Genomic DNA, 15,281 nt, shown 5'->3' on the forward strand with positions numbered 1-15,281 from the left:
ACTGTGTCTGTGAAATGCGGAGAGACCAGATGGGTAGGAGCCAAGCTTTCATAATAAAAATTTATTCTTATACAAATCTACAGCTTTTAAACAGTAAAAAGAAAGGCCTACTGTGGCCTAGAAAGAGGACTTGAAGCAGCATGTGGGAAGCAGGGTGGCTCCAGGATGTCACGCGCATGGTTACCGGCTCTGCTCAACTGTAAGACACACATGGGGAGGCCACTGAGAAAGGAGAGGCCCCTGGACCCCAGCCCACCTCTCCTGCCCGAGCCACTTACTGTATGTGGAGATGTCGATTTCTTCAGGAAGCTCTGCCACATTCACTTCAAACCTGTCCTGAACATCATTGAGGATTTTGGCATCATTCTCATCTGACACAAAAGTGATAGCTAGGCCTTTGGTGCCAAAGCGACCTGCACGGGCCACCTGCAGGGAGATAAGAACACAGGTTGGGCCACAGAGACACAACCTGGGGATCTGAGGACAAGTTGGGCCAGGTCCTCACCCCAAAAGGGATCATCAAGGAGGTGACACCTCTGTGGGGCCACTCACCCGGTGGAGGTAGGTGTCCGAGTCCTCAGGCATGTCATAATTGAAGACGATGTTGACTCGCTCAATGTCCATCCCTCGGCCAAACAGATTGGTGGCCACCAGAATCCGCCGCTGGAAGTCCTTGAATTGCTGATAGCGCGACAGACTGGGCGTGGAGGAAGAAGAGGCAGCCATCAGGTACCAGGTTCCTGGATAGCACTCCCTCCCAGAGTCCTACCTTGGGCCTTCACAGCAGCACATACTCACCGCTCTTCCTGGGCCATGCCCCTGTGGATGGCGATGGCTGGGAAGTTCTGCTCCACGAGCAGCTGGGCCAGGGCCATGCAGCGCTGCACTGACTTCACGAAGATCACCACCTGCCAGAGGAAGGCAGCGGAGTCAGGGCTAGAGTCCCCACGCACTGTCCTCCCAAAGGCCCAGAGCCCCTCCACAGGCAAGAGCAGTTGTCACCTGGTTGAACTCCAGCACATCCAGCAAGTCGAAGAGTTTACGGTTCTTTTCACTGTCTTTGAGCTTGACATAGTACTGCTGCAGTCCGTGCAGTGTGAGCTTGGTCTCGTCGTCCACAAACACCTCCATAGGCTGAGGAGAGGGGAGCAGGAGGAGGTGGGCAAGGCTTTACTTCTGGGCACCCTGCCTGTCCAGAACCTTCCGGGAGCGACTCCATGCTGTGATGCTTCCCAGAGAGGCTGCTGCACTCAGTAAAGACTTCTCTCCCAACAGCTGGATCTAAGCTCTGGTCTGGTTCAGGTCTGGACCAAGCTCAGCTCCCAAACTGACAAGACAGAGGAGGGAGGACAGGCTTCACAGCCTCTCAGCATTGTGCTGTGGGTGTCATGCAGCAGAGTCAGCTTGGGCCCCAGGACCCAGGAGGGCCAAAGCTGCTGCATGTGGTCCTGGCACTGCCCTACTTACATCTTGCATGAACTTCCTGCAGACGGGCCGGATCTCCTTGCTCAGGGTAGCGCTGAACATCATGCACTGCTTCTCATGGGGTGTCAGGCGGAAAATTTCCTGCACATCCCGCCGCATGTCTGGGTGGGGAAGACAAGAAACAGGTGGGCCTGAGCTCCTGCCAGACCTCAACCCCCACCCAAGACCAGTCCCAGCCCCTCCCAACCTAGCACCAAGATGAGGGTGGTGTGCGCAAGGAGTAGAGGGAGGGGCGTGTCCCCAATGCCTGTGGGGTTGGACTCAGGGTGAGCGCAGGCCCAGGAGGAGCTGCAATCCACTTACACGCTGCCAGAGCGAAGCAGCCGTGCCAGGGTACCTGGAGCCACGCTTCAGGGAGGGGAGCCTGAAGCAGAGACAGCCGCTGGGGTGAGAGCTGCAGCTGCCTCCCAGGACACAAGCCCCATCTCTGACTGGCCCTGTCAGGGCTCACTGAGGGCAGCAGGCAGGGGGCCTAGAACTAACCCAGCAGAAGACAAGGCTACAGCAAGCCCAGGGCGAACACGTATGTGTGCCAGACAGTGGCTCATTTGGGCCCTGTGGTCCCACTCAGCTTGGAATCCGAAGTAGGTCACATTAGACCAAAACAAGATCTTGCCCTAGAATCATTTATAGGAGACCTGTGTGCCAGCCACCCACATGACCCCACTGTGGGGAAGCCCTTGGTCTGTCTGTCAGAGCCCACCTGGCTCTGAAGTTTGGGGGGCTGAGAGGGAGGAGGGTGTGGCTGGGTGGGTCTCTGGCAGCTCCCACAAACACAGTGAGGGACACTCACCCAGCTGCTCCAGCATCTTGTCACACTCGTCCAGCACAAAGTGCTTCACGTTCCTCAAGTTGAGGCTCCTGTTCCGCACGAGTGCCAAGATGCGTCCTGGAGTCCCCACCACAACATGGGGACAGTTCTTCTTCAACACCTCTTCGTCCTTCTTGATAGAAAGGCCCCCAAAGAATACAGACACCTATGAAAGTGTAAAGGAAATCACTTTTGCCCGTCTAGGAGCTGAAGCCTCTCACGCCACTCCATAGTGACAGTCACCCAGTCCATGGACCTGCCACCTCAGGCTGAGGGTGCGCAGCAGGCCCCAACACTCAAGCCTAGAGAGGCCTAAGAGCTTGGGCACAGCTCCACTGAAAAGCAGCCCAGGGTGGAGACGGGCACAGGCCTCTGGGGCCATGCATAATTCATCAGACTTTTAAGGAGTATAAACCACCACAAACCTCAAAGGCAGCTGCTGCAGCCAAGTTTGGTAAATGCTGGCTAGGCCAGAGCTGAGGCTAAGCCAGGCTGCAGAGGACCACATGGCGCCCAGCCTGGCCCAAGGGCGCTCACCTTGACACTGGGCATGTACTTGGAGAAGCGCTCATACTCCTTGCTGATCTGGAAGGCCAGTTCCCGAGTGTGGCACATGACCAGGACTGTCACCTGTGGGGTGGGCAGGAAAAACTCACTCAAGGAAGTGTCCTAAATCCTCCCTGGCCAGAGCCCACACTACTGCTCTCTAGCCAGTGACAGGCCCCATGCTGAGTCTCTGCTCTCCAGCTAACCTGTCCTTCTGTAGCCACACAACCTCTCTCCTTCACTACGCACCCTAAGGAAACCAAAGCTCGTGCACCCACACGCAGCCCAAGGATGTTGCCCAGCAGGACAAGAACATAACACTGGTATTCACCTCAATTATCCCCTGAGAGAGTGGAACACAATTTTCGTGACATGAGAAGACAGCTATGGTCTCTTAGCAGCAAAAGCAGTAACAAAACTGTGTGCAGTAAACCCCCCTTCAGAAACAGGGACAATTTAGAAAATATACAGTGAAATAACAGCCGTATCTCTGGATGGCAAAACTGAGGGCATGTTCCAGTTTTTTCTCTCGCCTTATTATTTTGGGGGGAGTTTTGTTACAACGAAGTACTGTACTTCATTTTAAAGGCCCACAAAGAGAATGTGGGAACAGGAATTTTCAACAGAGGAGCTGTGGGGCCAGCTACCTCAGGTAGGTTAGGCCTGGGAGGGAGGGCGCCCACCCACCTGTCCATTGACGGGCTCGATCTGCTGCAGAGTGGCCAGTACGAAGACCGCTGTCTTGCCCATTCCAGACTTGGCCTGGCACAGGACGTCCATGCCCAGGATGGCTTGGGGGATACACTCGTGCTGAACTGAGGGAGAGACAGCGCAGGAGTGATTGGAAATCAGATGCTCCCTCTAGGTGGGCCCCCTCATCAGGTGGCTGAGGGAACCACAGTGAGGACAGTCAGAGGAGGGGTGTGGTGGGGAGGACCAGGGAAGCATACCCTCAGATGGATGCTCAAAGCCACAGTCCACTATGGCCCTCAGGAGCTCAGGCTTCAGCAGAAAGTCCCGGAAGCCAGAGCTGTGGATGGAAACATAGGACCCCTTGACATCTTTCTTAGGGGGTGCTGGGGTGCTTTCTGCAGGAGCCTGGGGTTCTTCGTCTTCCTCATAATCCAGAAGTTCATTTTCCACATCCTGTTCTGCCATAATGCTGAGAACAGAAGAGGGAGGAAGGACCCAGAGAAGCAACTGAGTGCATGCAGGAAAACCCACCAGGCAAGAGAGAAGGCTATACAGCGACTACAGGGTGTTGACACAGGTCCAAAGGGGCTAGGCACTGAGGTCATTCTTAGGGGCTGACCTGGAAAGCCACCCAGGTGATAAAGCTGAGACAGAACATCATTTGGGGGCCCCTCCTTCGCTCATCCCCACATTAACTCCAGCAGCACATCCCATTAACTCCCTCTGTGCAGCACCTCCCAGCTTCAGCCTGTTGCGTCCATATCTCTACCGCTCTCCTCCAAGCCACCTCAGCTCTCTCTACACCCTGCCAGCTACACCCACATGTACACACGCTTGCTCTCAGTGATGTCCCAATTCCTTCCCACAGCCCTCACAACCCACCTCCTTGGCCCCTGCCCACCTCATTCCATACCACCCCTTTCAAATCACCCCCAGCCTTGCTTGGTTGTGCAGACTCATCAAGCCCTTACCCCAAGCTTATACAGCCCACTGATGCCACCAGAATGAACTGCTTCCAGGTCTTGGCACAAATGTCTCCTTCTCACCATTCTGGTCTCAGTTCTAATAAACCACCAGAGACCACCTACCTTAAAGAAGCCCTGTCCCTATCAATCCCCAAGGAACCCAACCAGCCTGCACCTGATGCTGCAGAGACCTGAGTTTGTGACAGAGCAGCATCTGCCCAGCCCCACCTCCTCTCTCTCTGTGGTCTGCACTGGGGAATAATTAAGTGCTCTCACGAAAAGGCCTCCCATTGGGCGTGGGCCAATAAAAATGAAGCCGAGGTGATAAATGGAATTAATACAAAGCTCACCTTCTGGCTCTACTTAATCCAATACACACAGAGCACCTTCGGGGCGAAAGAGGTGCTACAGGTGTTATAGAGACCCACATGTGACAATACTGTCTTTTGTCACTCCTGCCCCACCCCAGCCTCCAAACTAGTGAGTAGAGGTGCTGACAGACGCCCTCTTTCTGATCTGGGTGCAGAGGGTCCTGGGCCTAGCTTCTGGCCCTCCGGTCACCCATCCTCTCTGCTACTTCATCTGGTCCCAGGGCTTCCGCCACCTCTGTGCTGAGTCCTCTCAAACTTGTGTCTCTAACAGCACTCCCCTCAACTCCAGACTCAATTTCCAGCCACCTCTTCCATATTTCCCTTTGGAAATTCAACTCAAAATGCCCAGTGCAAAACCCTTCATTTCTTCCCACAGGCCTGCTTGCCCATCTCGGAAAAGGCAATTCCATTCTTTCAATGGCTATCTTCTCTTTCTCACAGTCCCGTCCAATCAGCTAACAAATCCCACCAGAATCAGGCCAGTTCTTACCCCTGCTACCTTGTAGGTATCAATTACCTTTCTTTCCTTTTCAATTTTTATTTAATTTTAGAGAGAGGGCAAGGGAGAAGGAGAGAGGTGGCGGGGGGGGGGAGTGGGGGTGGTGGTGGTAGAGAGAGAGAGATAGAAACATCTATTTGTTGTTTCACGTATTTATACATTCATTGGTTGATTTTTGTATGTGCCCTGACTGAGGCTCAAACCATCAACCTTGGCATATGGGGATGATGCTCTAACCAACTGAGCTACCTGGCCATGGCCCTTTATTTTTAAAAATATTTTATTTATTATCTATCTACTTATTTATTTAGAGAGGGGAAGGGAGGGAGAAAGGGAGAGAAACACCAATATATGAAATACATTGATCAGTTGCCTCTTGCATGACCCCAACTGGGGGCCTGGCCTGCAACCTAGGCATGTGCCCTGCCTGGGAATCAAACTGGCAACCTTTTCGTTTGCAGGCCTGCACTCAATCCACTGAGCCACACCAGCCAGGGCACCGTTTCTTTTTTAAGTTAGAACAGGTCATTAAAATATTCACATGCTACACCATGTAAAATGTACAATTCAATGGTTTTTAGCATAATCACAGATATATACAATCATCACCACAGTCAGTTTTAGAACATCTTACCACCTCAAACTATCCTTTAACTATCATCATATCCTCCCAAACCCACTGGCAACCACTAATCTACTTTCTTTTCTATGAATATGCCTATGTTGGACATTTAATATAATGGAATCACACAATATGTGGTCCTTTGTGTCTGGCTTCTTTCACACAGCATGTTTTTAAGATTTATCCATGCTGTAGCATGTGTCAGTACTTCATTCCTTTTCATGGCTGAATATTCCACTGTACAGAACATAGTACCAGTTTATTCATTGTCAGGAGATGGGTATCTGGGTACTATCATCTCTTGCCTGGATTATGCCAACAGCCCCCTCACTGGCCTCCCTGTTTTCCATCCCCCATGACCCTCCATCCACTCTCCCCACAGCAGCCAGAAAGAACCTATAGAAACTAAGTAAGAGAATGTCACTCCTGCTCAAAACCCTCCACAGGCTCCCACTGTGCTCAGACTAAAACTCAAGAGTTTTCACCATCCTACCAGATCCTGTACAATCTAGGCCCCTCTAAGGTCAGACCTCATCTCTCCCATTGCCCTCCCTCTCTGGCCTTAACTGGTGAGCCTCCAACACCCTCAGCTCCTGTTGCTCCTGCTGCTTGGAAAGGTCATAAATTCCTCCACTTCCTTTAGGCACATTGCTCTAGAAAGGCATTTACTGCTGGCCCCCATCAAAAAAGCACCCCCTCAAGCCGTGCCAGCCCCCCCAGGCAAGAGCCTAAAAGAGGACCTGGCATATACCAGGTAAGCACTCAACAGTAATGGTGAGTAAATGAAACTAAAACCAAGGCCTCAAGGCAGAGTTTAGAGGCTAAGGTGAGTATATATTATCTGACTCTTGAAAGAGGTCATCTGATACAAGCCCTGAGGATTCCAACTGGCAAAGACAAGACAGGGCCATTTCCCAGGCAGCAGGCAGAACAGGAGAAAGAAACAGGTCAGTCCCAAAAGCACCAGACCCTTTTGGGGAATGACGAACAGAGGCAGAAGACAAAGGTAAAGGAGCTGGGCAGGTCCAGGGTGTTTGTACTAGGGAATCTCTGATTAGGTTTTAGATTTGAGTGACTCAATCAGTACTTGCCCTTCATTTGCCCAAGAGCAAGTTACTAGGAGTAGCAATGGGGGATGAGACAGGCATCAGGGAAAACCAGTCACCAAGGGAAAGAGGATTAACCAAAGTAGGGGCCATGTTAAGTAGGAAAGAGAGTGGACCACTCTACAAGGTGGGTCCAAATGCCCTGGGTGATCTGCGGGCACGAGAGCCAGCATATGATAAGCTAGGCTTCAAACCTAGCTGAACAAGAGATGGTATTAAAAGAAAGAGTCAAAGTTGTTTTGTCTTGATGGGTAGGTAGATTTGGGAACATACTGAGTTTGGGGACCAAAATTTTCTAGAACTGGCTAGCCAGGATCTAAACCTCAAGACAAGTTAGATTAGGAGACAATTTGTTAAGATTTGTCCCGCCCAGGGAGGGTGATAGACTGCTGAGGCCCCAGGAGCGGGTGAACTTGGAAGCTGATAGCACAAGTGACCACTCATGCACGCACGTGTACTCCTTCACCCCCAAATTCTAGGAAGAATATCCACTTCAAAGTTTATCCCCTAAGGCATGTTTTTTGCCCTAAACCTCTGGAACCACGAACTCCCCTCTAAACTTAGAGCAACAACTGAGCCGAGTCCCTCGGAGAAGCCCGTCACGTCTACAAGCTCCAGCTTCTCCCATCGAGGCACCAGATCGGGCGTCGCCCTCCGAACACCTCCCCAAACAGTCTCGGGACGCCTCGACATCTCCTCGGACTGCTAGGTTCTCGCCCTAAGTCTGGATCTCCCCGTGGGGCGCCATGACAGCACCTCCCAGAAAAAGAGCCTGAGTCCCGCGCGCCAACTGCCGTCCCGCCCCTGGCGCAAGCTCCCAGGAGCCCAACGGTCGCAGCCGCGCGCGCAAGCGCCCTAACCGCCCCGCCCCTCCTTGTCTCGCCCCCCCCCCCATTCCTTCTCCCCTCAATCCCCGGCGTCTCTCCTCTACCGCTCACTCACAGGCCCAACGTCCCCGCACCCGGGCCCCGCGCCCCCAACCTGCCGCTCACCTGGTTTCCCGTTCGCCTTCGCGTGCTCCGAGAAGAGCCGACAAAACCCGGTTACCGGTACCGCGCCCCAACAGGACCTATAGCGCTTCCGGCTCCCTCAGTACGACTGAGGGTCTACTCACTGGACCGCCGGCTTTTCAGTCAAGAGAAGAGGAAACGATGATTGGATTCTAAAGGCTTCGGAAGGCTATTGGTGGAGAGACAACAGAGGGCGTGTCCCTTGCCTCAGGTTCATTCGTCAATCTAAAAATAGGCTCCTGGGGTTCGGTCGGCGTCTTTTTGCGTACTGTCACGTGATCAGAGTTTGCCACGTGGTGGGCGCTGCCATATTTGACACTGGCAGTGGAGTCCGGTTTGATTAATCTGTAGCTAGTGTGTCACACTCATGAAATGTGCCCTTTACGCGGCGCACGGAATTTAGGGCTTTTATAGTGGCATTAATTGCGACCACCTGGTCCTTCAGTAGGGAGGCTCTGAGAAAGTTTGGGAGCTTGGAATGACTCCAGCGAGGAGAGGACATTGTGCGCCTCCTTTGGGGAAGGGGCCCCTTAGAGCGCAGGGAGTGAAAGAAATGGTCATAGTAACAGTTTCTGTTTGCTGAGAGTCGTGTCCTGAGTCAGACGCTGTGCTAGTGGCCATACAAGTTAAGGCCACAAAACCATAATCAGGATGTTTTCCCCTAGTACTTAATTGAGGTAAAGCCAAAGTGACTATTGGCAAGTGAAGATAGGGCACATTTCCAACAAGTCCCCTTGTGCCCCTCTCAGGTCAACAACACCCCTTACCACCCTATCCTCCTCCTCGCCCCCACCAGGCAACCACTATGTGGATTTCTATCACTAATTTTGTCGTTCTCGAGTTTCATATGAATGGGGTCATTCAATACATTGTCTTTTATGTCTGGCTTTTTTTGTTCAAAAATATATTTTGAGTTTTGGCCATGTTGCTGCACATATCAAGACTTCATTCCTTTCTATTACTGCGTAGTATTCCACTGTGTGGTTACGCCACAATATAGCCAATATAAACTTTCCATTCACTTATTGATGCATATTTGTTTTTTTTCCAGTGTTTGGCCACTATGAATGAAGCTTTCTTGGTATTCTTGTGAACTTAAGTTCACTTTTCCATGGTAAATACCTGGAAGTGGAATGGTGGGCCCTAGGTCATGTGTGTAGCTTTAGTAGATCCTGAGTTGGGGTTTTTTCTTGGTACAGTTTATATTTAATATTATTTTATATTAGTTTCGGGTGGATTCTGAGTTTTCCTAAGTGGTAGTTGCACCTCACATTTCCCACTAGCACCCTGTGAAAGTTCCAGCTGCTCTCAGTCCTTGCCCACACTTGGTAGAGTCAGTCTTTTCTCAGCTATATTTTGATTTGTGGATATGGAATAGATTGGGGAAGTGAGATAAGCCTGCTCTAGAATTCCAGGCTCCCTAAGCCCCTAACGCAGCCCCCTTCTAGAACAGTTAACCCTTCTACCACTGTTTTTCAAGAAGGTTCTAGCATTTCAATTTCAGTTAGTGTCAGCTAGCTTGGGGTCTATGCTCTAGACAACCAATATAAAGCTGATGTCACTAGAGGTATAGTTTCAGCCAAAACGCCCAGTGAAGGGAAGTCAGTCAATCCAGAGGGAGACTTACATACTGTAAGGTCTATATTGTTTGTAATTCTCGCAAGTACATCATAACACTTACAGCGCCCGCTGTGTGCCCAGCAGGGCCAGGATGAGGGTAAGGCATAGAAAATTTAAGGGGGCACCAAAAACTAAACAAACACAAGATAAATAATATTTTTTTCAGTCTATCTGAGGCAATTGCCTCAGTCTCCTTACCCTAGGTCCTGTGCTAGTGCTTGGCTTTGTCCTGAGAAATCTAAATATATACACAGATTGCACTGGCTGGGTAGCTCAGTTGGTTAGAATGTCATCCCAAAAGGCCAAGGTTGCAGGTTCCATCTCTTGTCAGGGCCCATACAAGAATCAACCAACAAATGCATAAATAAGTGAAACAACAAATAAATGCTTATCCCTCTAAAATCTATAATACATACATACATACATACATACATACATACAGAGATTGAATTCCCACCCCACAAAGAGGTGCATGCTTTAGCATATTCATTGTCAGGTGGGTGACCTGAAATGAAGTCCAGAGAGGACTAAGGCCCAAGGTCACAAAGCTGCCAGAGGTTCATGCTTAGGTCATCTTCCTCCATTCGACTTGGCCAGCATGCTCTGAAGATAGAGACAGAAGCCCAAGCCTGGAGAAAACCATTCTCCTGGGGAAAGAGAAGGTGCCCCAGGGAAGCAGGTGGGAGGTGAGCTGGAGAGTAATTAGATCATCTGAGATGCCTTGTGGAGGAGGCCACTGAAGCCAGTTGAGTCCAGTTGAGAAGTCTGGGAAAACAGGAAAATGCTCCAGCACCCCAACCTCCATGTTGCCAGAGAGAGCTTCTACTATTCAAAAAACAAACAGACAATCCTCCTCCAAACTTTAAATCCAGAAAAGGAAAAGATCAGACCCTCCTAAAGTACACCCACCACCCAACCACCCAAGATTAATAAACACTAACATCTTTCATATTGGCTTGATTCAATTCAAAATTATTTTAAGATATAAAAGATTTAAAACTCACTCTTCCAAAATGGCTAAAAAGAAAAACACTGACAGTGCCAGGGGCTGGACAAGCTCTGGTGAACATATAAAACAAGAAAGTCACTTTGGAAAATGATTCGATAGTTCGTAATAAGGTTAACTAGGTTTCTCAACCTAAGCACTCCTGCTATCTGGGCCTGATCATTCTTTGTGATGGAGGGGCTGTCCTGCTGTAGGGTGTTCAGCAGCATCTCTGGCTGACCAGCAGATGCTAGTAGCAACTACCTCGCCACCACTGGTGGCAACCAAAAAATCTCTTCAGACATTGCTAATGTTCTTCCTGGAGGAGGGGACAACATCACCCTAGGTAAGACCCATTTGGTTAAGCAGGCACCTATCTCATGATTACGCAATCCTCCTAGATGGAGATCTTTTTGCCCACAAAAAGATGATGAGCAACAATCATTCTTTATACATAATAGGCCCAAACAGCAAACAATCCAAAATGTCCATCAACAAGTGAACGAAGAAAGAAACTCCAGTCCATCCACAACATGGATGACACTAGAAATTAAAAGGAATGAGCTATTGATAGACATGATATCACGGATGAACGTCAAAAACATCGTATTCATTGTCAATATACTAAAAATCAGCCCTGGCTGGTGTGGCTCAGTGGATTGAGTGCCGGCCTGCAAACGAATGGGTTGCCAGTTTGATTCCTGGATGGGGCATATGCCTGTGTTGTGGGCCAGGTTCCTGGTTGGGGCTGTACAAGAGGCAATCACACATTGGTGTTTCTCTCCCTCTCTTTCTCCCTCTCTTTCCCTCTTGCTAAAAACAAATGCATCTTTAAAAAATAGCTTTAAAAAAACAGTATGAAAAAATATCATAAAATGATTCCCTGCAGTATGAAGTTCAAGAAGAGGTAAAATTAACCTATGATGATAGAATCTACAGGACAAGGTTGCCTGGGAAAGGACACAAGGAAAATGTATGCATCAGGGGAGTAGATGGGCTAGTGGCCACAGGAGTGTGTACGTATCCAGTATAAGAATTCACATAGCTGTGTACAAAAACATCTGTATACTTTATCATAAACTGTACCTTAATCAAAATAATTGATAATTAAAAATAAAAGACAACACATTATAGTTAAAGTGGAAGTCACTTATGTTCACCTCCCCAGCTCCATTCCCTTCCCCCATTGCAGAAACAACATCCTCAACAAAAACAATGAGATTGAACAACGACCACACCCTTCTTCTGTGCCTAACAAGAATCAATTCCCTTAAGCTTCCCAGCAACCCTATGATAATAGGCACTGCTATTATCACCCCTACTATAGTTGAGGAAACTGAGGCACAGAGCAGTGAAGTAACTTGTTCTGGATCTCACTGTTAGTGTGCGATGGTGCCAGCATTTGAACCCAGGTAGCCTAACCCTCCTCAGCCAGGATGCAAGGCACACTGCAAGCATACTACTCCATACATATCCACAAACTTGATACATAGTTTCACTTTCTGAATTTTTAGTGGATATCAACAATATCAAATGGTATCATTTTTTACTTGCTTTTTTATTCCACCTCAAGGTGTTTTTGACCTTAGGCTTATTGACACATTTATGTAATTCTTCTGCGGTAGATAAATCTTCTTTGGCCTCTGTTGGTGGAGGCTTGGTTAGCCAAGAGCTTTATCTTTAAAGATTTTTTATTTTACTTATTTACTTTGTTTTTAGAGAGGGGGAAGGGAGGGAGAAAGAGAGGGAGAGAAACATCAATGTGCTAGAGATTCAGGTCCCTTACCAGGGACTTGGCCTGCAACCCAGGCATGTGCCCTGACTGGGAATTGAACCGGCAACCGTTTGGTTTGCAGGCTGGCACTCAATCCACTGAGCCACACCAGCCAGGGCAAGAGCTTTATCTTTAGAGAAACAATTCTTATTCAGTTTCTGCCCTGCTAAGAATCTACCTGGCTCCCACAGTTCTCAGGATCAAGCCTGAGTGCCATGCCCCTCACCTGCACCATCTAGAGCCTGCCCCACTCCAGTTACCTCAGCACTATTAACCCTAGCCATGCCCCTGAAGATGCCCTGTTTGTACATCCAGCGGCTATTTATTGAGCTTTTGTGTGTGTGTGCACACGCTAGATCCTGTTCTAGGGACCAGGAACTCAACAGTGAACAAGATAGATAATGATTTCTATCCTGACCGAGCTGATAGACTAGACAGACCAGTCATCTTCCTGGTCAAGACAGACTAGAAAGAAAATAGCAGTGTTGAATTTATTTAAACTTGCAAGGAAGAAAAATCAAACTATGTGAGGGGTAGCGTTTGGTAGGGAGGGTATAGGGCTTGTTTTAGGTGGAGATGTAATCAGGGAAGATTTCTCTAAGAAAGTGAGCAAAGATGGAAATGAAGTAAGGAAGAGAGAATGCCAAGATGAGAAGCATTGCAAGCAGAGGGAACAGGCAGTGCAAAGGTCCTGAGGTGGGGAAAGGAATATCTGAGGAGCAGTGAAGAGACTGTGAGGCCAGAGTGGAATGAGTGAGGGGAGATGAGGGCAGAGGAATCAAGACATGTCAGGTTCTCCCTCACCCACCTCTAGTTCTTTGCTCCTGCTGTTCCTTCCACCAGATACCCTTTTCCTTTTTACCTACTTTGCAAATTCCTAATTTGTCCTTTAAAACTCAACCTCAGTGCCAGCTTTTCTACCTTCTCCACAGTGGAGTGACTGCTTCTTCAAAGCCTCCACAGGCCTGGAATACCTTTCTCCTCACACTGCATCCACTCACTCCACAAAGATTGAGTGGGCATAGGCCAGACACTAACCACTTTCAGAAAGGAGTGACATTTAATATGGCCCTGGCTGGTGTGGCTCAGTGGATTGAGTGCTGCCCTGTGAACTGGAGGTTGCTAGTTCAATTCTTCACTGGGGTGCATGCCTGGGTTGCACCAGGTCCCTGGTGGGGGGTGCACAAGGGGCAGCCATACATTGATGTTTTTATCTCTCTCTTCCTCCCTCCTTCCCCTCTGTCTAAAAATAAATAAAATAAAAAATCTTTAAAAATAAAACAAGGCCATAGGTCAGATATGATGGGGCATGGGGGTACTTTGGGAAGGTCTCTTAGAGCAGGTGACATTTAAACAGAGACCTAAAAGAGACCAGCCTTGAGGACATGTGATGGAAAAGCATTCCAGACCAGGGAACAACCTGTGCAAAGGCCCTGAGGTTGGAAGTAAGGTGAGAATATTTGAGGAAGAGAGAAGTGTGTTGCTTGGTAGGAATGAGGGATGTGACAGTGGATGTGGCTGGACTGGACAGGTGGGCAGAGGCTTGATAGGATTACCTTGTAGACCAAGTGAGGGGTGGGAAGTTTTTCCTAAGAGCTCCAGAGAACTGTGAACAGGTTTTCCGGCAGGCGGAGGTGGGAATGTGGTGTGATTTGGGGTTTCCAAGGTTCCAGAGAGGGCAGAGAGAGGGCAGAGCAGCTGCAGTTGTCATATTTGGTTGAAATTGTATGATTAGTACTTGGTCTTCACGTTTGAAGCCTGGAGTGCGACTCTTTCAGGTATCACCAGTCTCAGGCAGGCACTGATAATCACTGAGTAAATGAATGTTTGAAGGTTGGAGTGAGAATTTGGCAGGTTTCCCCAGCTTCAACGGAGGGGGGTGGGTGGGGGGTCGGGGAACCTGGCAGGCAGCGGAAGGCCTATCCCTAGGCAGGGTGGCCCAGTCCCTGGGCCGGCGTGGAGACTTACTCTGCCACATCCTCCCCATCTGTAAAATGCGTGGGCTGGAGAATTAGAGGAAAACACCATGTCCCTTAGGGCAAGGACCATAAATATCCTGGCTCCATTATTTGGGTGAGGGGCATCTCTCTGAGCCTCAGTTTCCTCATTTGTAAATCTGGAGCAAAATAACAAGCTCAAAGGATTCTTTCATGGAATGGATAACTATTAGAGGAACAGCCAACATGGCCTCTTGGAGTGAGCAAATGGAGGTTGGGACGAAAGGAGAGAGGGAAGGTGAAGGGGGCAGATCATGCAGGGCCTTGTGGGCCATGGTTAGAACTTTCGCTTTTACTTTGAAAAGGTGGGAGCCATAAAGGGATCTAAGCAGAAAAGGGACGGGAGTTGACACCGTTGTTCACAGACACCCTAGAGAAAAACAGACTATGAGGTCAAGGGCGGAGCTGAAAGATCTGAAAGGAAGAGATGGGTACTAGTCATTAACGGAAGATGGAAGAAGACTAGCTCCGATGGGACCTTGGGAGGGGAGAGAAGTGGGCAGATACAGGATTGGTATAATTTGTCCTCTTCCTACTCTTTTTTTTCTCTGTTAAAATCTCCAAAGAGTTGCGCAGAGAGGAAAAAAAAAAGGGAAACATCGTACCCTGGTCTCTGTTGCAAACCACTTGCAACCGCGTGTCACCAAGGTACCCACAGCTCTCCGCGCTCTGGTTGATCCCGGGAGGGCGCCAGTGTGCAGGCACCACCGCCAGGGAGCGCTCCCAGCCTCGCGCCCAAGGGACCGCCGTTTGGCCCAGTCGCCGGTTGTAAAGAGAGTGCGGGTTGGGCTGGGAGC

At 49.5% G+C, this 15,281-nt stretch overlaps 1 protein-coding gene across 1 annotated transcript; it reads right to left on the reverse strand.

Moving 5' to 3' along the window:
* Positions 1-46: 46 nt before the first annotated feature.
* On the reverse strand, positions 47-8,247 carry DDX39A (DExD-box helicase 39A). Its single transcript, XM_024556832.3, has 11 exons — positions 8,091-8,247; positions 3,793-4,004; positions 3,530-3,657; positions 2,834-2,926; positions 2,279-2,462; positions 1,468-1,586; positions 1,003-1,134; positions 799-908; positions 553-697; positions 279-426; positions 47-197 (listed from the first exon to the last, which is right to left on the reverse strand). The coding sequence occupies exons 2-11, from the start codon at positions 3,998-4,000 to the stop codon at positions 181-183; spliced, it is 1,284 nt and encodes a 427-aa protein (XP_024412600.1). The 5' UTR covers positions 4,001-4,004; positions 8,091-8,247; the 3' UTR covers positions 47-180.
* Between the last annotated feature and the right edge of the window lie 7,034 nt (positions 8,248-15,281).

The sequence above is a fragment of the Desmodus rotundus genome, chromosome 9, assembly GCF_022682495.2.
Source record: "Desmodus rotundus isolate HL8 chromosome 9, HLdesRot8A.1, whole genome shotgun sequence".
Classification (NCBI taxonomy): domain Eukaryota; kingdom Metazoa; phylum Chordata; class Mammalia; order Chiroptera; family Phyllostomidae; genus Desmodus; species Desmodus rotundus.

Excerpts from the sequence above, each read along its gene's own strand:
- DDX39A (XM_024556832.3), bottom strand. The coding sequence starts at position 4,000 with ATGGCAGAACAGGATGTGGAAAATGAACTTCTGGATTATGAGGAAGAC. Across the intron at positions 3,658-3,792 it reads CTTTGAGCATCCATCTGAGG|TTCAGCACGAGTGTATCCCC; the intron begins GTATGCTTCCCT and ends TCTCTCCCTCAG. Across the intron at positions 1,135-1,467 it reads GCAGGAAGTTCATGCAAGAT|CCTATGGAGGTGTTTGTGGA; the intron begins GTAAGTAGGGCA and ends CCCTCTCCTCAG.